The sequence below is a fragment of the Podarcis muralis genome, chromosome 8 (genome assembly GCF_964188315.1).
Source record: "Podarcis muralis chromosome 8, rPodMur119.hap1.1, whole genome shotgun sequence".
Taxonomy (NCBI): Eukaryota; Metazoa; Chordata; class Lepidosauria; order Squamata; family Lacertidae; genus Podarcis; species Podarcis muralis.
This window is the reverse complement of record NC_135662.1, coordinates 85,367,539-85,392,310: the sequence shown is the minus strand read 5'-3', so window position 1 is coordinate 85,392,310 and position 24,772 is coordinate 85,367,539. Positions and strand designations below refer to the sequence as shown.

Genomic DNA, 24,772 nt, shown 5'->3' with positions numbered 1-24,772 from the left:
GAGTGTTAAAGTGTAGAGCACCTTCAGGTCTCATTGCCAAAATATCCTCAAAAGGGGTGACAGGGCCACATGTGCTAACTGCACACCTCATAACACTTTATTAGTATTGAATTACTACATTAAGGTAAAGGTACCCCTGCCCGTACGGGCCAGTCGTGTCCGACTCTGGGGTTGCGCGCCCATCTCGCTTAAGAGGCCGGGGGCCAGCGCTGTCCGAAGACACTTCCGGGTCACGTGGCCAGCGTGACAAGCTGCATCTGGCGAGCCAGCGCAGCACACGGAACGCCGTTTACCTTCCCGCTGGTAAGCGGTCCCTATTTATCTACTTGCACCCGGGGGTGCTTTCGAACTGCTAGGTTGGCAGGCGCTGGGACCGAGCAACGGGAGCGCACCCCGCCGCGGGGATTCGAAACGCCGACCTGACGATCGGCAATTCCTAGGCGCTGAGGTTTTACCCACAGCGCCACCCGCGTCCCTGAATTACTACATTAGGGATCCTATAAATTTCATGGCATTATGTGAGTCCCTAAAAATTTGCACACAGCCTTTTTATTATGTATATATCCAATCTGAATTTTGACAGGTTAGATCAGGCTTCCTCAACCTCGGCCCTCTAGATGTTTTGAGACTACAATTCCCATCATCCCTGACCACTGGTCCTGCTACCAAGGGATCAAGGGCTGAGGTTGAGGAAGCCTGGGTGAGATTTTTCCACCTAATAAATGTCATGTCTAGAGAGACTGAATCAAACATTTTATGGCTTTCTGCAAAGAATAGTTTGAACATTTGTATCTTCATTCAGTATGAGAACTCGTTGGGAAACAACTGGTTTGTCAAAAGGGTTCTTCATGAAGAACAGGGCGACCAATTCCATTCTTACAGAAAAAGGACGGAGTTTTTGTATTTCTGTCTTGGCCAGACAGACTCTATTGTAGTAAAAAATATATATATACTAATCTCAGTAAAGACCACAGACAAATAACTTGATAGCAATAAAGGCAACAAAGCACCTCAGTAAAAGCGCTAAACTGTATTTTATTGTAGTGACCAGATTTCCCTTGCAGTATCATCGCCGCAACCTCAGAAAGAACGCATGTTTGCATTCCTTACTGTCCAAAGGGTAGTATTTGTCATAGAAATCTAAAATGTACTCCTCAGTTTTAAATCCAAACTTCTGGTACAGCAGCATTGCAGAATTACTTGCAGATACATGAAGGGTTGCATCTTTGCCCATACAAGTCTGTGAAAAGAAAAAAGAGTTGTATTACATGTGAGGAAGGAAATGAGGAGATAACTAATTATGGGAGCACTGTGCAGTCAAAGCAAGACAACTTTCAAGGAGGAAGAGATACTAAAAGCAGACAGAAGTATCATGCATTAAAAGGTAAAGGTAAAGGTAAAGGTACCCCTGCCCGTACGGGCCAGTCTTGCCAGACTCTGGGGTTGTGCGCCCATCTCACTCTATAGGCCGGGGGCCAGCGCTGTCCGGAGACACTTCCGGGTCACATGGCCAGCGTGACATCGCTGCTCTGGCGAGCCAGAGCCGCACACGGAAACGCCGTTTACCTTCCCGCTAGAAAGTGGTCCCTATTTATCTACTTGCACCCGGGGGTGCTTTCGAACTGCTAGGTTGGCAGGCGCTGGGACCAAGCAATGGTTTGGTTCACATGGTTGCCTCTTCGTTCACACCAAGCACTCCAACGGCACCTGCCGTGCCTACGGCTGCCTGCTCCCGTACAAGGGCTGGGCTGGGGGCTCTGCGGTGGCCCCAGGGCAGAAGGGAGATGAGGGGACCACCCAGCATAGCAGCACAACTGTCAGCACCAGCCATGGCATAAGAAGCGTGTTGTGCACAACACCTGCAAGCTAAGGATACGAACCCGAGGCACCAAAGGGGGCAGGGAGCAAGATGAGGTTCTGCCCTGGCACAGGAAGGCCTGGCAGGCTACCTACTCCCCACTCACAGCCCACCCAACCACCCAGGAAAAGTTCGTGCCGCACCCATTGCCAGGCTAGAGAAGGGAGCCCCCTCCTAGTTTTGCAGCTCCTTCGGGACCACTGCAGCACATTCGTATAACATGGGCTGCGCCCTTAAGAATTTTGCACCGGGGGCAATTGCCCCTGCAGCCCCCCATGCTACGCTACACCACTGATCTGCACAATATAGATGTGACAACTGAACAACGAGTAGGTCATCAAAGGGATATAAATCTTGGGTAAACCTGCCCTGTTTGCACTGGTATTTAAAGTAAAAGGTACAGATCATACTTTTCAAGATAATAAATCATAAAACTACCTGAATAAGATGATAGATCATAAAGGTTGCAATTCCTGATCTTCTCCATTCAGGGTGAACAAACAGAAAAGAGATGTATGCTTCATTGTATTTAACATCTGGTACCATAAAACCAAACGCAACAATGACCTTTTTGTAAAGGACGACAACACTGAAGTCTGGATATTGCAAGCATTCTGAGAGGTCGATTCCTGTGGGAGAGAAAAGCACACCACAAATGATCACAGATTATTGATGGAAAAGGAACATAATATAAAATATCTATTTAAGGCTTTTTTAAAAAAAAAGAAAAAGCTTTGTTCATGTGGAGCTCTCCTATTTTCATAATTTGACATTAGCATGGAAACTAGTTCATAACGTCCTAAAGGACTCAAAATCTGATTACGGGACTGGTAGTAAATAATCCTACAACGAAATGTTAAGGACATTTCCATGTTAAAGGAATAATATACCGTTAGCTATTATAATTATGTGAATAAAATGACCCAGTAGTTCAATCCTAAATGCATGCTTACTTGGAGGTATGTCCAACTGAATTCAATGGGTCTTTGACCAGAAGTAAGTGTGTGCAGGATTACACCCCAAGATCACAGTAAATGTCTGCAGGTTATTCAACTTTTCCACGTATACTTTCAAAAGCTACATTTATTCAGTCATGAGAGAGAATTAAAAACGGTTTTATAAGGTTATGAGATTCCATTGGGAACCAATCAGAAAAATAGATGCTTGTTCTATTAGGAACAGGTCACTTCAGCCAATAGAAAATGCACTGATACATGCACACAGGCTTTTTATTAATATTAATATTAATATTACTATTACATTTCTTTTTATTCCACAAGAGTGACTGTAAGCAACATACAGTGCAAAAACAAACATTAAAACTATGTATAAGAACAATAATAAAATAAGAACCCACAATGTACAGTCATAATATATATAGCCAACTCAACCCACTCCACTAAAAAGACGTCACAAACATACCTAAGTAGCCTCCAAATTAAGGGCCAAAATTCTGTGAGAATAAAAGTATTTTTGCCCAGCCCCTCAACACAGATAAAGGATGGCACCAGGCTAAGTACACATTAGGCACAAATTCATTAATCAATGTCCCAAAACCCTTTCTTTTCCTTTCCTTTTCAAAAAAAGCTTCATAGCTTTTTACTACCCACTAGGTTTCTTTTCCAACTGTCCCACCCATCCTTCTTCCGTCTTCTCAGGATTCAAAACTAATGTATGCCTTGTGGGGGGCAGCTGAAATTCTCTTAGGGAAGAGAGAGAAGCAGTGGCAGCATTAGAGCTGTAGTACATCTACCAGAATGGAATGAGTAGTCACCCCATTATTTCCCTTGACCACCTAGTAAATCCTACCTGGCCAAAAGAACTCATGGCACATTGAGTTAATAGTGGGGATGTGATTAGGGCGCACATAGCAGTAATCAATGGGTGCCTCTGGCTCAGCAGTCCAGCTGGGATCATTCTTGTGCGAATGGGCACGAATCTCATTCAGCAACCTTAGCTTTGGAGGCTTGGTTTCATAATCACGCCTGGAGGGGACACAACAGCAATATTTGTCATTTTCAGAGTATAACAGCAGTCAGACTCAGTCGGGCCTGAAATTAAGACACAGGTATGGTGCACAGAGAACAGGAGAGATTTGTTGTTGCTGGGGTATAGTTGTCAAAGCCAGTCACAAGTTGGAGAACAGCCATGTTTAAGTTCCAAGGGTGCAGCATTCTCCAGATGTCTCTCAAGTCTTATTGCGATACCATGCTGGAAAACATGTGTCTGGACTTGGAGAGGGCACCTTCCCTTTTCTGTCCATGCACTAAATATTTCAATCTGGGACCATGTCCATCCACCAAGCTACCAAAAAGGTAACCATATCATCTATTTCACAGCAATTCAGGGACCTCATTGATGAAAATATTTTGCTATCTGTTCAGTCCTTAAGGTGCTCCATATTAATTCATTAAGCTATAAAGTGCCTTTTATTTTACTTTGTTATGAAACCTTCCTTTCTGTGGAGAGTATTCAACTACCTAGACAAAATTTCTAAAGTTGTGCATGCTGTGCTCCTGTACATTTGATAAATGTATTTGTTTCTATCCCAACTCTAGCACACTCACAAGAAGAATAGACTCTGGGCTGCAGAGAGAAAAGATCCTCCTAGCATGAGAGTTTTGCATCTTATAAAATACCACCAAAACAGGAAAGATGAGCAAGTAATACTTCCTGTTTCCATGCTTTTGGTATAAAACACAGAGGGGGCAGTTGAGTATCTGCCCTGCAAGGCCACCTGCACTGAGAACCCATACATCTCCCCACAACTATGGACTTAAAGGTAAAGGTAAAGGGACCCCTGACCATTAGGTCCAGTCATGACCAACTCTGGGGTTGCGGCACTCATCTCGCTCTATTGGCCAAGGGAGCCAGCCTTTGTCCGCAGACAGCTTCCGGGTCATGTGGCCAGCATGACTAAGCCGCTTCTGGCGAACCAGAGCAGCGCATGGAAACGCCGTTTACCTTCCCACCGGAGCGGTATCTATTTATCTACTTGCACTTTGACGTGCTTTCGAACTACTAGGTTGGCAGGAGCTGGGACCAAGCAACGGGAGCTCACCCCATTGCGGGGATTCAAACCGCTGACCTTCTGATCAGCAAGTCCTAGGCTCTGTGGTTTAACCCACAGCGCCACTCGCGTCCCTATGGACTATGGACTTACTTGGTGGCAAAATCACCTCTGCCAATTTCAGTTCTCCATCTGTAATATGGGGATAACAGTGATCTATTTAACAGAGTAGACTTAACAGACTGTTTTTACAAACTTTTAAACATATATTTCAGCCTAAAGTCATGGCCCTAAGAGTTGAGTGTTCAACAACTGACCAGAAAGAGAACAAATCTGTAAGGGAAAAGGAGAATGAGCCATCTGCTCGTAAGTGAAAACAGCTCTGTGGTCTGTACCTGATGTAGGGTTTCAAAACACGGGAAGTGTAGGGACTGATAATGCTGTGGTCAGTCAAAGCATCTTCTGAGCCTACGAGTCGGCACAGAAATTTTGTTGGCATTTGCCGAAACCCCTTCACAGCAGACAGCTTAGTCTGTAAAGCAAATCCAAAAAACAAGGAAATCAGCCTAGAATGAACCTAAACAAGAGAGCTATCGCTGATAGAATACACATAACATCTGCAACTGATCCTTGTAACTTGGTAAAAAAATGCCGATGGCAAGTTAACTACAGTGTACCACTGGCTATTTTATAAATGGTAATTTGCACCAACCACAAAGTGGCTGTTACTACTGTCAAGTCCAGTTTTGAAAAAGGAGAACAGACAGTATTCAGCTAGAAAGCTGCGCTAGCACAATGGGATTCCCTCCCTTTCCTCCCCACATGCCATCCCCAAATGTGTACCAGGGGGGTGGGGAACCCAGAACAGGTTTAGTGGTCACACAGAGGGAGAAGGGAAGAATGTTCCATTGTGCAAAGAGAAATTTTTGCACTACACATTGAACACAACCTAAGTTACCCTGTCTGCAAGACGTTGAGATTACCTAGTCCCTCTTAGGAATTCAAACAGCATTAGATTACCGGTCTTAAAAATGGAGTTACTGTGACACTGTAATCTCTTTAATGGATGGAGGTTACCCAGGAGTTGTTTGCTACCCCCCCCCCCCTTTTGCTTCAAGGGCAGAGCTATGCAAATGACTTTGTGCCTCGTCTTCTTTCAGTGGAAGAAGCCTCCCTCACCCAGTTTCAGGGCACAGGGAGGGATTCACTTTACAAGCCCATAAGTAGAATCTCTAAGCAAGGACTTCGGCTTGTGCAGCAGGGCTTTCCCTACCTCTTCTCCCAACCCCCTTGAAATTGGCTCTAGGGAGATCAGCAGAACCAACAGTGAAGCATGCAGGGGGAGGAGAGGTGGGATATTTTTGTGGCAAACTGAAATGCTTGCGCACGTGGAACCTTTGCTAGCACAATGTTGAATTCCACCCATAATATGCTCAATAAAAACATCACTTGGTTTCCAGTTAATCATTAACTTCTGTAGCAGTAACTTATAAATGAGTGCGTACATTAACACCCAAGCATATACACATAAAATGTCATTCCCAGGATTTGGACAATGTTAGCTATTGATCCGAGGAGTCACAGAATGCTCCAGATGTCTACAGCAGTAGAGAAACAAGCTGAGGTGTTTCGGGATGATCTCCATCGAGCCAAGAGTGTAACTACAGATCCCTCACTAGAGGGCTCCTTAGAGCTTTATGGATTTATAGAATTCCTAAGGTCCTTTAAAGCTGAAGAAGGATAAACACATATCTAGGCTTTAGAGCTGGGTGATATATTGGTACGTTGTCTGAAACCGAGATGACATTCAGATTGCCATACCAGCTTCAGACATTTTGAGCTGGCAATACATTGTGCCAGCTCAAAGTGCCTACAGACAGCAAAGGCGCAGGCAGGCAGGCAGATGGAGCCTGCAAGTGAACACCTGAAGGTGAACACCATCTCAAGCTCTGCTTACCTGTCTGTCTGCACCATTGAGAAAGGCCCCCACCCCATCCTTCCATCTCACCTGAGCCAGAGTGGTATGGGGGCTTGCACAGCTGAGCAGCAGGCGGCTTCCCATCCTCCAGCTAATCAGTTTAAGGAAGTCCCAATGCCCCTCTGGCTCACACAAGCTGGAGCAGTATGGCGGCTTGGGCTGGGCGATATACCAGACATTGTGGTATATCAAAATATTGCGGAATTTAACTGCTGGTATATCACAATGATGAGAGCCAGATACTGCCCCGCCCTACAAGGCTTTGTGGTGGCAGGCTCTTTTGTTGCCCTTCAAACCACTTCCTTGGTCCTTCTGGACATAAAAGCATCACCTAAGTATACCTAGAAGAAATGGCTATAAAGTAAATGAAAACTGCCACATATAACTTCCATAAAAACAGCAAAGCACTCGCTCACTCTCTGGAAAAGAGAAGTGATTGAGCAGCCAGTGCCAAGGAATACATTGTCCCATTCCATTAAGAGAAATTTCACAATGGATGTGATCAGGGGCAGTGATTCACACCTAAGAAAGGGTGCCTAGACGTGTGGTGTATGGACTAGCAGGTTGTGTTCCCTTAGCCCACTATCCCCATCCAGAGTATGGGAGCTATCGAAAAAACAGTTGAATTGGAAACATTAACCTGGTATCGATCCAAGATTCTGAAATCCTGGCTGGTAGTTCTGTACATTGCGTAATTTGCTGGGGGACAGGGAGCAATTCCTTCCTTGGGTCCATAAATCCGATCAACCAGGAGAAGGGCTGCATTCACAATACTGTCCAAGTCAAAGAGGGGCAGGCCTCTCTCGCGCTTGGCCTGTCGGATTATCAACTTGCGCCGCAGCCTCTGAGCTTCGGGGGTCATGGCTGCAGCATTTGGGCAGCTCTCCAAGTTCCTCAAGAGAAGCTTTTCTTCATAGATGCTAACAGGTGCATACTTGGGCATGCCGAACTTAGCATTCTTATGTTCCAACTGCATCCTCCTTTTGTCTCGACCCTGGTCCTGAAGGGATGTGCGAGTATTATCAGAGTTTTCAGTGTCGCGTTCAAGTCTCTCTGCTTTTTCTTCCTCGCTCTCCATCTCTTGCTTAATCTGCTCTGGTGTCTTCACCTTCTTTCGGATCACTCCCGCTGGACCACTCGGGGGTGGGATATACTCTATTCCCGGATCTATAACACCATCACCCTCCATCTCTTCATCATCTATAAACAAAACAAAATAGTCCATAAACTTTGTGACAGTGCAACGAATACAACTTATCTGAAGAAGTGTGCATGCACACGAAAGCTTATACCCAGAACATACTTAGTTGGTCTCTAAGGTGCTACTGGACAATTTTTTAATTTATTTTGACTGCATCAGGCCAACATGGCTACCTACCTGAATCCAGAATACAACTGTGTGTTCTTCCTAGGAGACTGTGGCTTTGAAAGGGTACACAGCCATTCCCCATTAATATTCAGTTGAGACTGACCTTTCCAAAGTAGTATTCTCCACATTTGCTAGTTAGAGAGGTTTTGATTTATGAAAATCAGGCAACTTAAGTAGATCCAGTGTGGCTCTGAATAGGGTGCTTAATTCAGGAAGGAAGATGGACCACAAAAATCTGACAGCAGAAAAGACAGGCCTTTCTGTAGCACAAATATATCTAAAAGTATATTGATAGAATAGCCAGGAACAATAACTCAATGGATGTATATAAAGACTGTGGCAAGTTGGTCAGAATGAAATGCTAGACTTACTAAAAGGTAAAGATAAAAGACCGCTGGACAGTTAAGTCCGCTCAAAGGCGACTATGGGGTTGTGGCACTCATCTCACTTTCAGGCCAAGGAAGCCGGTGTTTGTCCACAGACAGCTTTCCGGGTCATGTGGCCAGCAGGACTAAACTGCTTCTGGTGCAACGGGACACCATGAGGAGTGCCAGAGTGCATGGAAACACTGTTTATCTTCCCGCCACAGTGGTACCTCTTTATCTACTTGCACTGGCGTGCTTTTGAACTGCTAGGTTGGCAGGAGCTGGAACAGAACAACGGGAGCTCACTCTGTTGTGGGGATTCGAACTGCCGACCTTCCAATCGGCAAGCCCAAGAGGCTCAGTGGTTTAGACCACAGCAACACCCACATCCCTATTAGACTTACTATGAGGTTCCATTACAGCAAAATATATATCAGGAGGCTTGGTTTGGTCAAAATCAAGTATACACTCCCAGAATTAATGCTAAATACAGCGTTTCTGGTAAATGAGCCACCACAGCCGCTAGATCAGTGATGGCCAAACTTGGCCCTCCAGCTGTTTTGGGACTACAACTCCCATGATCCCATGATAACAGGACCAGTGGCTAGGGACGATGGGAATTGTAGTCCCAAAACAGCTGGAAGGCCAAGTTTGGCCATCACTGCGCTAGACTAGAGCAGCGGTTCTCAACCTGTGGGTCCCCAGATGTTGGACTACAACTCCCATCATCCGAACTCTGGCCTTGCTAGATAGGGGTGATGGGAGTTGTAGTACAACAACATCTGGGGACCCACAGCTTGAGAAAGGCTGCGCTCGAGGATTGTGAAAATTTGTGTCCTAGGCTTTTTAGACTTGTCTACCCATGTAATATCTGAAACCCAAGGGGTGCATTGGTTGTCAGATGTGAAATATTTTCAGCATAATTTTCAGCTCTCCTGAAATTAGCTGTTTGAAAGGAAAAGCAACATAAATTTTAATAAGCAATAATAAAGCATTAGGAAAGTTAAAACACAACTGTTTTGACAGGGAGGGGGTGGAATCTCCAGAACTAGCAACCTAGAAGGTCAACCAAAACCAAAACAGCAGCAAACAAAAAAGGCATTTTTCTATGTTCTAGTGTTATTGCTTCTTTTGTTTGTTTGTTTTGGTACAGTTGAGAAAATTATTTTTTTCACATTAAAGTACTATAAGAATGCCCTTTATACAAGACCAAGTACACATAGTATTAAGGAAATAGCACTTGCAGCATTTTCTTCTTTTTCGCCCATATATATGCTTCCAGAAGAGTACATCAGAGAAAGTTTAACATTCCAGCAAGTACCGTATATACTTGAGTATAAGCCGACTTTTTCAGCACATTTTTTATGCTGAAAAAGCCCCCCTCGGCTTATACTCGAGTGAGGCGGGCGACGGCGACGGAGGGATGAGTAGCCCAAAGGGAGCCTTTTCTCACCGCTGGTCCTGCCACCGCCGCCAGCCTCTTGCAAGGGCAGGCACAGGAGAGGCTGCGCTGTGCCTCTCCCAACAGCGGCTCCTATGCCTGCTCTTGCGAGTGGCAGAGGCAGCAGCGGAGGGACGAGCGGCCCAAAAGGAGCCCTATTGGGCTGCCTCCGCCTTTGCCACTGTCGGCAGCGGAATGAGCAGCCTGAAAGCTTGTTCTTCCTCCGTCCACCATCAGGTTTGTAGTGTGGTGAACCGGCTTATACTCGAGTCAATAAGTTTCCCCAGTTTTTTGTGCTAAAATTAGGTGCCTCGGCTTATATTCGGGTTGGCTTACACTCAAGTATATACGGTATCTAGCAACACAGATGGCATATATGTGATTGTCAGAAGCACTGGTTGGGTACACAATTTGCTATATGAATTAACACTAGACAAGGAATAATATTACTGATAAGTGCTTGAATATTTTTCACATTAGAAAACATTTTCCTTGGTACGTTAGTGAATATAATTATTGAGAGTAAGTATCACAGTTCCTGGTAGATGTTAAATACCACCAACAATAGAACTGTGGTCAAGAAATGGTTGTGGAGATGAGATCCAATAGAGGTTAATAGACAAGGAAATGTTAAAGTAGCTTTTACCATGAAACAGGGCCTGGGGTGGCATTATGTCTGGAATAAGGTCTGCTTCTGAGAGCAGGCTCGGTGTAGCTGAGTGAGATGCTGGTGTTCCGGGAGCAGAGAAATCTGGAGAAGGAGATGGAGATGGGCTTGTCAAAGGAGTTCGATCAGAGGAGCTCAGGGAAGAAAAGTCAACCACTTCCCCCTTCTCAAGTATAATGTCAGGACGCCGGCTTCGACTGATGAATTTGACTGGCGTGGAGGATGTGCTTCTGTCCAGGAAGGCGGCTGCCTCCTTCTGAGCTCTCCTGATGTCCTTGGCTTCCTGAGTGCGACATCTCTTCTCCTTCAGCTCCATGGCGGATTCTACTGGATTGCGGCTCACTCTCTTTCTAAGTCCCTCCACTGTAATGATAGGGTCTAATGATGGTTTTGAACCTGCCAGAGAACAAGTAGTGTGTTTGTTCCGACATGCAGAGAGAACACCAATTTTAGAACTTTAGGGAAGCTTTTAATATTTGACGAATTATTGCATTTTAATATTTTGCTGGAAGCCACCCAGAGTGGCTGGGGAAACCCAGCCAGATGGGCGGGTTTAAATTATTATTATTACTCCAAAACAAAGGCAGCATCTATTTCTACAGAAGGTATCCAACATAAACAGCTTTTTAAAGACAATAAAAATACACCTTTCCTGATACAGGAAAACGTGACAAGCAGGTGCTAACATTCTTTAATTCCTGACTGCATATAACAGAATGTGGGAATGCAATATATTTTTGTCACATACATTGAAAAATTTCCACCAAATTTTTTAGAGGAAGAAGAGAGGCAAGAAGTAGTGAAAAGGAGAACTGCAAAGTGGTAAAAGAAGCTGGGAAGAAACTGGTGAATAGAGAGGCTGAATAGAGGGGTGAGCTTGGCAGTGGCTAGGGAATGAAAACAAGAGTGGCTGAGAAGGAGAAGTAGTAACCAAGAAACATATAATGGGATATACAAGGGGCAAGAGCTATACCTATACAATACCTACCCTTTGCAGAAAGTTCACAGGTCTTTAAAAACTGAGGATGTCTGCATGATAGCGTACCCTTCACAAATTTCTGCATTTGAATTTTTTTTGTTTTTATTTTGATTGAAATCCGTAATGTCAATAGTACAGAAGAGTGCAAACCCACTCTCTCTCCTCACATACCCCCACCCTGCCAAAACCACCAGTTTTAAGACTATTGCACCCTTAAATGTGCAAATGATATGCAGTTTACAAATGATTACCTTTTGTTTTCAGGGCAGATGCAGAAAGCTTCTCTCCTTCCGGCTTCATTGTAGGGGGCCTATTGTGGACAAGTTTCCACCATCCTGGTTCTCCAAACTCTTGAGCCCCTGAACGGAAATATAAAGGACTCCCCACAGAAAGACAACCAGCAACAGTGCTCCACCAAGTAGAAGTCTTCTTCCTAAATCAAAGAAAGAGAAAAATGTCTCTGAAAGAGAGCTCTGTTTACTACATTGGTAGCAGATTGCTAGTTCCTCTTCAGATCTTAAGTGATATTAATGGGATGAGCACAGTAGCAAGGACTGGAAGCAGGAATCAATTTCTGCAATCAACTATAGCTGAAAGGTATACGCATTATTTCAAATTTTATTCTGGATTCTCAAAATCTTTGGACAAATTACAAAAGAGGGCTAGGAGATGTTAAGAGACACTCTCAACATGGTGCAATCTTGTACTATTTTGAAAGACCAGAATAAACTTTTAAATAAAATGGCCGTATATTTTGGCCTTTGCTGCTTGCAGAAACCAACTGGAGGGAGACAAGCTAGGGGAAGTCATACTATACAGAACTATACAGAAGTGAACTAGCTATTGACCTTCACCCACTATGGATACCTTCTCTCTTTTACTCTCAAGTAGGAGAAAAAAAAATGTTTTCCTACATTTTAATTATATGTGGACGTTTTGTTCTTTACCTTCAGTTTCAAGACAACATAATGGCATTACCGGTTTCCTAGTAGAAAATTCCAGTGTTTTTCAATGAAAGAACAAATGTCTTCCTTCCACCTGAAGTAGCCTTGGCGACCAGTTCCTTCCAAGGATAGATTGTACATTGCCAGCATAACAACCTGAAACACAAATAGGGACCTCTCATTTACAATAGGTAAGAAAGATTTTTTTCTGGGATAAAATGATTCTCTTCTCCTAACGGGGTTATATAAAATAATCAACTCTTAGATAATATAGGGTTTTGAGGGGGATTAATCTGCCTGGATTAAGATTATCCTAAATGCATCTATTTCAGTTAACGAATGTTCAGATATGTTTTATCCTTAAAAAGGAACACGACAAATGTGTCCTTTATTACCCTAGCTGGGGCAATAAAAATACAAATGTAAATACAAGGAGCTAAGATCAGACAAGAGCAATTTAAAACTAACTGGTATGTGGATGAAGTCATCTGGGAAACTCCTAAATTTGTTTTACAGAATTCAATGCAATTTCCAGATACAAATTGATTTTCACAAGGCCTGAATGGTTGGGCTTCAACTTGCATAGAACTACAAAGGGAAAAACAACAGGGTACAGTATCTGATTCCATTGAGGGACTTTCTAATTAAATACTTAGAAATCTGATACTACTATAGTCCTAACTACTATGGGAACTCATGGAAGAGTTTAAGGAAGATTTGTAGCAATGGGCATACTTGAAGATACCCTAATAAGGGAAAATCTCAGATTTTTTTTAATCTGTACCATTTGATAGTATTTATATTTTTAAATATCTCTCTGCAAGTACTCACTACAGCAATTACTAATTGGCAAAAACTCAAATTGCATTTCCTATTGAATTGGAAGTAGCAGAAAAAGTTATATCATGATGAAGAAAAAAACAATGAAGCATTAAAGAACTTTTGCAATGTTGCTATGTCAATGCAATTTAAGGTCTTGCTTTATTTAGATGAGAATATTTTTGGAACAAAGTAACAAATCAATGAAACTTAAAAATACACTCTTGCAATGTAGTTAATCTGATGACAGACTTGGTTAAAACACATATTTAACCAAGCAGTATGCTTTAAGAAGGAATTGGAGCATAAACCTTGTTAGGCAATTTACAGCTTGGAGAAGGATAACTGAGAAATTTATTTATTAAAGAAATTTTGAAATTTTATAACTGATTAGATTAGCCAACACCATTCCCTTGACTCCAATATTCACAAATAAAACATAGTTAATAGTTTTTCTTCTATATTGTGGGGTAGTAGTCCTACTTGCAATTTACTTCAGGTATCTTCAGGAGGCAATTTAGGGAATGGGATTAGCATGTCAGTCAACTGACTACATGTAATTTGTCCAAGTAAGCCACTATGCAAATGGACTTTCTCTATTTCATTATGGTATGTCATCTGTCAGCAAGGAGTGAAGGCAACTTGTCTCTTGGCACTGGAGCAGTCTGGCTAAACTGCAAAGTATCTCCCACAGTTTACCTAGTATAATATCTAATTTAACTGAAGACATCGCCCAAGAGTAGCATAAGTAGTCTTCAGTAGTTGGAAGAGTGTTGGAATAGGAGCAGGGAGCCCAAGAAAAAGGCTTCTTCCCCTTACAGAGGCACTGTTGGACGTGAACTAGTTTCCTGGGGTTTCTCCCCACACATGTGCAATACTGAACTATCTATGCTTCCTTCTCTGTATGTCATTCTGTTGAAAGAATTGTTGTATGCGTGTGCATGTTATATTTAATGGAATTTAAACTTCCGAATGCAAAGATGTTTAGAATGTACTCTTCTATGTACATCTACTATGCTTTTAGTAAAAAAAAAGTAAAGGACCCCCTGACAGTTAAGTCCAGTCGTGAACGACTCTGGGGTTGCAGCGCTCATCTCGCTTTACTGGCCGAGGGAGCTTGACGTTTGTCTGCAGTTTTTCCGGGTCATGTGGCCAGCATGACTAAGCCGCTTCTGGCAAAACCAGAGCAGTGCATGGAAACGCTGTTTACCTTCCCGCCAGAGCAGTACCTCTTTATCTACTTGCACTTTGACGTGCTTTTGAACTGCTAGGTTGGCAGGAGCAGGGACCAAGCAATGGGAGCTCACCCCGTCGTGGGGATTCGAATCGCCGACCTTCCGATTGGCAAGCCCTAGGCTCAGTGGTTTAGACCACAGAATTAAGTGCACTCAAATTGTTGAAACACCCGCGGTATACTTGTTTGTGGGGTTGTGATTTGTGTGTGATGAGGTACTGCAGTATCAAAAAGGCATTTCTCCGTCAATATTGCTTATGCAGGTGTATCCTCAGCACACTGTATTTGTGGTGTTGCCTTGGACACTGGGGTGAGTCTGGTGCTATTACTAAATGTTATCTCTTACTTAAAGTGATATCATGGGTATACAGAATATCTAGGTTATTGATACATGGCTTAAGGTTGTTTCAAACATTTGCAAATTGATTCACATGTAGAAATCAAAGCAGCCTTGGAAATGTAACTTAGGGGTGACTATAGAGGAAGTAATGTCTGTTACAGTATGTCTATTGTTAAAAACACTGCTTCCCAGTAGCCAACACGGTGACTGAACAGTGTACCAGCTTCAGCACCAGATAAAATCTTACTAAGCTGACACACCTAGAAAACCAGGCCTCCTATACGTGAAACAATTTACAGAGCTGTGAATCATTCCTTGGCTAGTCATAAGATTTCATTATTATTATTATTATTATTATTATTATTATTATTATTATTATTATTACTATTATTATTATTATTTCCCCGGCCATTCTGGTGGTTTACAACATATCTGAAAACATAAATACCAAGTGTTAAAATCGCCCGATACAGGGCTGCCTTCAGATGTCCTCTAAAAGTTTTGTAATTATTTATCTACTTGACATCTAAAGGGAGGGCATTCCACAGGAAGGGTGTCACTACCAAGAAGGCCCTCTGCACATATAACACATTGAGTTTCACAGAGTCCACATTACTGTCAATGTGGTTCCCCATCTATCCACTAGAGGAGATGCTGGACCAGCACAAGTTGTATTATCTACCTTGCTAACCTCCTGATTTTTGGAGGGTCAAGGCTACTCTATGAGCACATTCCATGTTTCTCAGTTGTGTACTGCAATGCCAAAAAGGCAGCACAGCTGATTAAATTTGGAACAATTATTTTAACAATCCATGGCCAAAATATAATTTCCTTTCTGTGTTTACATAACAAATAAAGAACTCTCAAATTAAAAAAAATTAATCTGGCTTTTTGCAATGAGTTTTTTTAGACTCCAAAATAGTCATGTACCTTTAAGGGTAAGCAAATATAAAACCTTAGAGTCACACTTAGAAGCTTGCTAACAACCCCTCCCCCTTGCACCTTATTGTAATACACAGAAATGTGAAATCCAGTTTGGGTGCAATTACTAAGGGTCTGCTTGTTACTTACCTGCTGCCAAGTTAGCCTCAGCCGTTCAAACTGTTCCTTCCCATCTTCTGAGCAATCAGAGCAAGTAAATCTGAAAAAATTATCACCTTTGAGATAGGTGATCTGTTCTCTCACCTGATCTGTAAACAAGCAAACAAAACCTTAGGCCTTCTTTCCCAACAAATGGGGCCTACACACCAACACGCTCTGAGCAAGGTCCAAAACAGCACAAATGGGGTTCATCCCAACAGCATTCATCCACTCTGCATTTTGCTTTGTTAATCACCTCTTACAGAAATCCATATAACCTCAATTGGTGGGCACATCTGTCTCTATTTTGGAGATATATATGTTGTGGGAAAATGATTGCTTGTACATAAGAGCATGAGCAGAGTTCTTATTATTGCAGAGTGATTTTACAGCACGAGATATTGCTAAGAGCATGATGAGCACGTGAACACCTCATGCTAGACTAATGATTGGCTCACGTAGCATAACACTCTCTTTGTCTGTGGGCAAAAGCAAGGTTACATTCCTTTGATTTGGTACCTTGGAGTACCAGGCAGAGCAAGCTCAGTGCTGGAGGAGAGAGGATGATTTATTTTTTACTGCACACAATAAACATGGCACGGCTGAAGCCAAAGCTTTTTCTTCAAGTCATCTTGGTGTGAGACTGATTTCTTACTGATTTTCTTACTGATGTCGAGCTGGTTTCTCGACATTTGGTGCCCCGTGTGACTACCTTCGGACTCCACGTTGTTTCTCATCGTTCAGCGCTCACCACGCGTCTTTCATCCGCTATGGATCCCGGTGAGTGCTCCCTTGGTACCCCGTGTATGTGATTCTGGATTACGTTACGGACTTATCAGCACTTATCTCGCCCGGCAAGGGCTGCAGACGCGTCGTTCATCCACCTAGTGGATCCCTGGTGAGTGCTCCCAACCCCCCCCCCTTTCTTTTGCCATTATGGGGCAGTCTCTCTCTCCACCACAGAAAAAGTTTTTTGAAGACCTTAAATCTCTTTTGGCCAGCAACAGCCTTCTCGTCTCAGATGCTGACATCAAGTCGCTTATAGAAGCCTTGGATACTCACTGTCCCTGGTTTCCTCAGCATGGGAATTATAGTTTAAAAGACTGGGAAAAAATAGGACAATTTTTCCAAAACCACCCTCAGATTGATGTCAAAGTTTTGCATGCCTGCTGTAAGGTTTATAAGGCTATCTCAAGCCTAACTCCTACAAATCTCCTCCTGGCCGCTGCTTCAGCTCCTTTGCCCCCCCTCCCAGTCCTCATGCTGTTTTCAGAAGCACCGTCTTATCAGCCTCCTAAACAGGCAGACATTTTTTCTCCTTCGGCTCCTGTCGTCCCTCCTCTGCATTCTTCGCTTCCTGCGCCTCCCGTTACTACTCCTCTCCAAGAATCTTCGCATTCAGCACCCCCCGCTCTTCCACCTCCTCCGCCCAAGGCACCTGGCACCGCTTCTACCATTCCTCTCCAAGAAGAGACTCTTTGTACCACTGCTCCGTTGCTGCCTTTTGATTCTGATACTCCAAATCTCTTTCCTGTGATTGCTCCTGCACCCCCAGCCCCCGTCATGCTGACCCAAACTGATGTTCTTGATGGGCTGACGAGAGGAGGCAATTTTCTTCCTATTGCCCAACAGTTGGCCCTTGATCCTATGTATTGGGCAGCCACCACCGCTGCTGCTCAGGAGGCCCTGTCCGCCGTGCCTGATGAAAAAAATGAGCGCAATGGCCGATGGGGCAGCATCAGACAGGGCCCTGCAAAGCCCTATGGACAATTTGTTGATCGCTTGTACAATACCTTCAAGTGGCAAGTTCAGGACCTGGCAGCACAAGAAGCGATTGTTTGCCAGCTTGCGTTTTATCATGCACATGAGGACTGTAAGCAAGTGCTGCGCCCTTTGATGGCAACATCAAATATAGCCATTGCAGACATGCTTAAAGCCTGCCAGTCAGTGGGCACTGAGATGCATAAAGCTCGCTTGCTAGCCACGGCTCTGTCCTCCGCCGTGTCCCAAAATCCTGCAAAGGATAAAACCTGTTGGATTGACAGTGGCTAAGGAAAAAATCCAGCGGACTTTACCCATTATGTACCTGGGACACAAGCTGACAGCATCTGCTGCCATTCCAGTTACGCCTCAACTACAGTTTCCTCATCATCTTAAACTGGTGGATTTACAACAAATTCTTGGACAGCTGAATTGGATAAAGAGTTATTTGGACCTGCCCACCTCCACTTTGTCTCCACTATTTTCTGCCCTTAAAGGACATAAGGATCCAGCAGACAAGATCACAATCACCTCTGCAATGGAAGAGGCTCTTCCACAGCTGTTCCAGTGTTTCCTGGCACGCTGAAAGGCCATCTTCATCCCTACTGCATTGGCCCCCCTTTTCCCTGGGAAGCCACTTCAACCACCAAACATCATTACAGTTTTGCTGCCTCCTAATAGCGACCATCCCATCTGTGTCATCACGCTTCATTGGGCTTGGACTTTTGACTCAGCAGTACAAGGAGCAATACATCAGACTTATTTACAGCAAATGGGCTCCTGTATCTGCAGAAATGGTTGTGTGACTTCTTCTGGATTGTGGTTTTTACATGCCAATAATCGAGCCACGAAATATCACACAGGTTGCTCGGAAGTGGCCATTGGACTAATTTACCATTCTCATCCTTATTGACATCACTTGGATTTTACCCCCCAGATCACTTCTTTTTTTCTCCTCCCTCAGGAGTCCTGCCTTATGATGTATTCCCCTGAGCATGTACAGAGGGCTGTCTTGGAACTATTGTGGACTCTTGGCAAGGGAGGGGGTGAAGGGATTTCAGTGTGTTCCAGTTGTTTCATTCTTGTGCTTTGGCATGGTTCCCGGACAGAAAGCAAGTTGCAACATGGTTTTTTTTAACAAGACCTGCGAATACAATGGGCTCTGTTCTCGACCTTGTTGCAATCTTTTTAGTTACAGCAAGCGGAATATGCTTGAAGCGAAATATGCTTGGCTAGTGCCTTTTAGCTGCTGAGAAAAATGATTTTAAAAAGCTTCTCGAAGCTTTGAGCCTTTTTTGGTGGTGGTATTCTAGCATTCCAGTAAATGCTTCATATAAGATTAGCAATAATATAAAGGACAATCGTATATGTTTATCGCCTGTGTTTTTATCGCTTGCAGAAACAGTGTCTTATTGTTTTCGTTTTAATCATAATAGCAATAACTTTTTAGGTCATTATCCATATTGTAATTGGACCTATGAGTATTTTGATGGATTTTTTTTGCTTTTTGTTTTTTTTTTTTTTTATTACCACTATGAGTGATAGGCCAAAAGCCTCAGTTGATAATGTCACAACCTACATGACCTATGAACAACAAGCTGCGTGTAGAGATTTTTATGTTTGGTTGGACTGGATGAGAAAGAGCAGTAAATCTGCATATTTACTTCAATCTGATTTATGGTTATTCTGTGGCAAATTGGACCGAAGCTTTGTTTTTAATTCTACCATCTTTGTTTTAAAAATAATCAACAAAAAACAAAAAAAAGGTCAGAAATGAGAGAAGTTGCTTTATAAAATTTTTATGCTTTAAATGTAATCCTTGCCTCTAAAGGTGGAATTTATGCCTTAATTCATTTTCATTGTTGCATGTATATAACTGATCAATCAACCAATATCTCCGCTACTATTGATTATATGGAACAAATGATAACCCATAATCCTTTGAATCCACCTGAAGGTTTTGATCCATGGGATTGGTTATTTTTTTGGTTACCTAATGGAGTATGGTTAAGAAAAATATTATTGATTGTAATTGCATGTATTGTTGGTTTTATTATGTATTCAATACTTGCTTTTTTTTTATTTCCCAATATATTGCATGGTGGTTTCGACCAAGGCCCACCACAGGGATTACAAGGGGAATTTATGTTGCAAAATATAAATGCTTAGGTAATGGGAATGCGATTCTGACTAATGGTCCCTCTTATAATATAAACAAGAAAAGAGGGCATGTGGGAAAATGATTGCTTGTACATAAGAGCATGAGCAGAGTTCTTATTATTGCAGAGTGATTTTACAGCACGAGATATTGCTAAGAGCATGATGAGCACGTGAACACCTCATGCTAGACTAATGATTGGCTCACGTAGCATAACACTCTCTTTGTCTGTGGGCAAAAGCAAGGTTACATTCCTTTGATTTGGTACCTTGGAGTACCAGGCAGAGCAAGCTCAGTGCTGGAGGAGAGAGGATGATTTATTTTTTACTGCACACAATAAACATGGCACGGCTGAAGCCAAAGCTTTTTCTTCAAGTCATCTTGGTGTGAGACTGATTTCTTACTGATTTTCTTACTGATGTCGAGCTGGTTTCTCGACAATATGTGATATATGTGATGTATCATAAGTGCAATTCCTTTTGAAATCTTAAGAATTGTGCATGCAGATTTTTTTTTCTCAAATAGAAAAAAAAATCTTATCTATAGCTTTTATGTAGTTCTTGTGAACGCCATCCAGCCATTCCCTAAGAGGCTAGTCTAGCCCCTTCTAAAGGGATCACTGAAGAGGCTAGCCTTGGCCTTGAAGTCCACATGCCAGTGGACTCGGCTAGGGCTGAAAACTGAAGAGCATATGCAGTTGCATCTCTGTGTAGGCACAGGCTAACTAGTTTTCATAGTCCCTAGTGCTTATGGGTGGTGCTATGGGCAACATCCAGCAGAAGGGGCTGAGCTTAGAGGAGGCACACACTCGCCATGAAGGAAGCTGCCATAAAGGTTCTAATGGCTAAGGCTTGTGGGTCCTGCGCAGCATGATCTCTGGCTTCCTGTCAATGGGGTTCTTCGGGAAATCCTCCCCATGTTTTAAAAAGAGGAATGGGGCATCCGCCCATTCTTTCTTCTGAAAGGGGCATAGCTGATTTACCAGCAAGCAGGAGGCCCAGGAAGCTTCTGAGGTCTGCCACTCACTCATAATTGTGGACTACAAGTCATGTGGAAAAAGGAATCCCCTTTTGCTAGGTTTGTGCCTTGGGAAGGATGTGCTTTCAACTGGCTTTCGTCTGATCTGCTTCCTGAAGGCCCAGCTTAGCAAGGGTCACAATCTTGTAGGTCTTCCTGACCAAGGCCTTGAGGTCAGAAGGGCAAAACAAAGGACACATTTTTATTATTTAAAATAACCAAGAATTAGGAAGCCTTACTTGCTGGTATCCATTTCTGACATCTTTCACAGTAATAAGACATCTCTTCTGTCCAGGATGTGTCCCCTTCATCACTATTTATAGAGTCTCCACTCTGATCATGACTCAAATCCACGGATGCCTGATCTTCAGACTCTACTATGAGAAGAGTCTCTCCTTCCACTTCTCCTTCTTCCAGCCCTTCTGAAGGCGATGTCCTTGTGGCTTCATCATCATGACGGCTCATCATCTCGCTCATGTACACATTAGTATCCATTGTGAATTGACAGTCACTTTTATTATGTGAGAAGCCCAGCAAAACAAAGACTGTTCCAACAAATACGAAGACATTTAAATAACTGAAATGAAAAGGGAGATCCCAACTCTTCCCGGCCCTTACTGTGAGGATTCTTTTCCCATGAGCATTTTGCTTCTTTCCATTTCAAGTTGCTCAGTCAAAGCAATCTGTTGCTCCAAAATGCGAAGATTTTCTTGCTTACGATGCTGCCTCTCAAAGTCTCTCAGCACTCCTTCACGTAGCCTCTGAAAGAGAAATCTCATCATATTATGGTTGTTGTTGTTTAGTCGTTTAGTCGTGTCCAACTCTTCGTGACCCCATGGACCAGAGCACGCCAGGCACCTCTGTCCTCCACTACTTCCCGCAGTTTGGTCAAACTCATGCTGGTAACCTCGAAAACACTATCCAACCATCTCGTCCTCTGTCGCCCCCTTCTCCTATATATCTCTTAATAATCTACTGTTCAAAAACTTGAGAAAGTGTAAAGGTACTGCTATAGGAAATTAAGGCCAACTGTGAATCTTACAACGCAATCATACTGTTGCAAAAGTAACTTCAAAGGTTTTGCTAACTGTAGGAAGTATACATCCTCATTCCAATACAGGACTGAGCCATCTGCAAATCATAAAGAAAAGGGTCATTACCTGAAGATCACTATATCACAAACCAATAATCAGAGGCCTTCTGTGGCTATATGAAACACTGGGGCATAAAATGCTGGGGGAAATTTATGTTACAAAGTGCAAAGATAACATGGAAGAAGGAATGGTTGAATTGGGGGAAAGGGCAGCAACAGCAGATGCAATTTCTCCTCTATGCAAAGTGTCAAATACCTCTGTTCATTTTTGCTTCCTTTTCTCTCCAGCTCCTATACACCTTTTTGAAAAGAAACATATTAAACGGCTTCATAGCAAGTGTATGTGTGCGTGTGTAAAAAATATCTGGCTATATAGGAGAATTTCCTACTTCTACCCCTCCAGGCTTTTGGACAGAAATCCAGGGAATATTCTCATGACTACTTGGCAGTCCAGGCAGCCCCCCCCCCCATCTCCCATTTGTGTGGGGGTTACGTTTGGAGCAGGGCTTTTTGTCAAGTGGGTGCCACTGCCATGCTAAGAGAAGGAGGGAGGTGTTCATGGTGAGTTCTGGTACCTCTTTTTCTAGGGAAAATAGCACGGGTTCCGAGGCACCACACACACTGGTGAAATTGCGTACGATTGAAAACTCACTGGAAAAGACCGCAGACACCCTGTCCCACCCTTTGAGAGATTTTCCAGTGACATCTTTACAACATTTCGGGGTTCCTTCTCGGTTTGTTGTGATGTGCGTGTATATGCTAAACCTGTGCAGTGCTTTTTTCTGGGGAGACGCAGGGGTAAGCATACCCCTAAACATTTTGCCAATCTAACAGGAGAAGAAACTAAAAATATTAAATATTCTCTAGTGCAGTGAATCTGTTGCTACCCCCCAACGGCGGCCTCATTTCCTGAGTCTCAGACGGAAGTGAGTGTTTAATGTATGAAGCAGTGTAGAATGTGGATGTGTGGAGTTTTATTAATGGAAGTTTGGCCTCACTGAGGGGCAGCATTTCAATATGAGTAGGAAAATTACTGTGAGCTGTCAGCTGTGTAATACAGTGGTACCTCAGGTTAAGTACTTAATTCATTTCGGAGGTCCGTTCTTAACCTGAAAATGTTCTTAACCTGAAGCACCACTTTAGCTAATGGGGCCTCTCATTGCTGCCACGCGATTTCTGCTCTCATCCTGGGGCAAAGTTCTTAAACCGAGGTACTATTTCTGGGTTAGCGGAGCATGTAACCTGAAGCGTATGTAACCCGAGGCACCACTGTATTCTCCAGTGACAGGTACAAAAGACAAAAAGAAAGAATGATACAGTGGTACCTCGGGTTATTTGTTCTGGAGGTCCGTTCTTAACCTGAAACTGTTCTTAACCCGAAGCACCACTTTAGCTAATGGGGCCTCCTGCTGCTGCCGCGCCGCTGGAACACGATTTCTGTTCTCATCCTGAAGCAAAGTTCTTAACCCGAGGTACTATTTCTGGGTTAGCGGAGTCTGTAACCTGAAGCGTATGTAACCCGAGGTACCACTGTATGAGGTAATGATGCATGTTCTTTGTACTTTTGTCCATTTACTGTATTTATTTCCCCCGACTTGAACTGTACAATGGTGATTTTCTTGAGTCAAAATGAGAGTACCCCTAAACATATTTTTTTTTAGAAAAAGCAGTGTACATTTGGGGGGAGGGGGCGTGCCCGCTGCCTGTGCCCCTCCCACAGCCATCTTGCCCGTTGGTTTACACGCGCACCGTTCAGTCCCTACTCGGCAAAAGGGTCACATGCATTCCCCCTAATAATAACGCATCTGCCCCGGAAAGTCAAGGGCTCTTTCTGCCGCCGAATCCGCCCCTCCCCCGATGCTCCCGCCTGCAAGGGGGGGGGGAGTGCGGGTGGGGGGAGGGAGAGGCCTACCTCCCTGACGCGGCTCTGCTGGAGGTGGACGCCCGCGACGACGGCGCCCGAGACCGCGACGGAGGCCGCCAGAACCGCCTTGGACACCGTCGACATGCCCGGCGGTCTCGGCCTTCCCCTCAGCGCCCGCTGGGACCCCAAGGCGCATGCGCGGCCTCCTGCGCATGCCCAGCGGCTCGGCGTCAAAGAGGCAAAGGCCCTGGACGCTCTCCTGACCGCCGCGATTTCCGGTTCCATTCGGAGCTCGCCGTTCCGCGCCGCGAGAGGGGCAAAGAGCGGGCAGCGCGTGTCTTATGACAGATTTGGTTCGGCTTCAGAAATCCCTGTTTTTTTGCTGCAGCTACGAGGCTTGAACTCCCCCCGGGAAGGTCGGAGGGAGAAACATGGGCTTTTCAGTTCGATGTAAGATTTTTATGGACGTGGTTCATAATTCAGTAATATATAGAAGACTAATCTAAGCAAACAACAAGAACAACAATCTTTACTATGGTCCAGAGACCCAACAAATCGTTACAAAGCAATACACAATTCATACATTCTACCTCGAGGTTAAACAAGCATTTTGTTCAGAATAATAGGGATCACTGGTTCTTGCAACCACCGATAAAAACTTAAGCAAAAAACAAACCAAAACAGCTACCCAAAATATGCAAACAGAATAAATAGAATGTGGAATCCTCTGCCTCTACCACCCACAGGAGATAACTAGAAGAAGAAAGACAGAGAAGGAGAAAAAGGGGGACAGTT

The 24,772-nt window shown here is 43.7% G+C and overlaps 2 protein-coding genes across 4 annotated transcripts; both read right to left on the bottom strand.

Annotated features, from left to right (window-relative positions):
- Nucleotides 1-1,015: 1,015 nt before the first annotated feature.
- Nucleotides 1,016-21,661, bottom strand: KAT14 (lysine acetyltransferase 14). Of its 3 annotated transcripts, none has more exons than XM_028738141.2 (10): nt 21,260-21,661; nt 16,076-16,194; nt 12,646-12,767; nt 11,919-12,100; nt 10,668-11,084; nt 7,487-8,046; nt 5,264-5,400; nt 3,668-3,843; nt 2,297-2,487; nt 1,016-1,240 (listed from the first exon to the last, which is right to left on the bottom strand). In XM_028738141.2, the coding sequence occupies exons 1-10, from the start codon at nt 21,513-21,515 to the stop codon at nt 1,067-1,069; spliced, it is 2,334 nt and encodes a 777-aa protein (XP_028593974.2). In that variant the 5' UTR covers nt 21,516-21,661; the 3' UTR covers nt 1,016-1,066. The 3 variants fall into 3 exon arrangements, with proteins under 3 accessions (XP_028593974.2, XP_028593975.2, XP_028593976.2); XM_028738142.2 differs by having other exon boundaries at nt 10,668-11,051; XM_028738143.2 differs by lacking the exon at nt 10,668-11,084.
- PET117 (PET117 cytochrome c oxidase chaperone) lies at nt 21,635-24,155 on the bottom strand. Its single transcript, XM_028738144.2, has 2 exons — nt 24,026-24,155; nt 21,635-21,781 (listed from the first exon to the last, which is right to left on the bottom strand). Exons 1-2 carry the CDS (start codon nt 24,119-24,121, stop codon nt 21,635-21,637), a joined length of 243 nt encoding a protein of 80 aa, XP_028593977.2. The 5' UTR covers nt 24,122-24,155.
- Nucleotides 24,156-24,772: the final 617 nt, after the last annotated feature.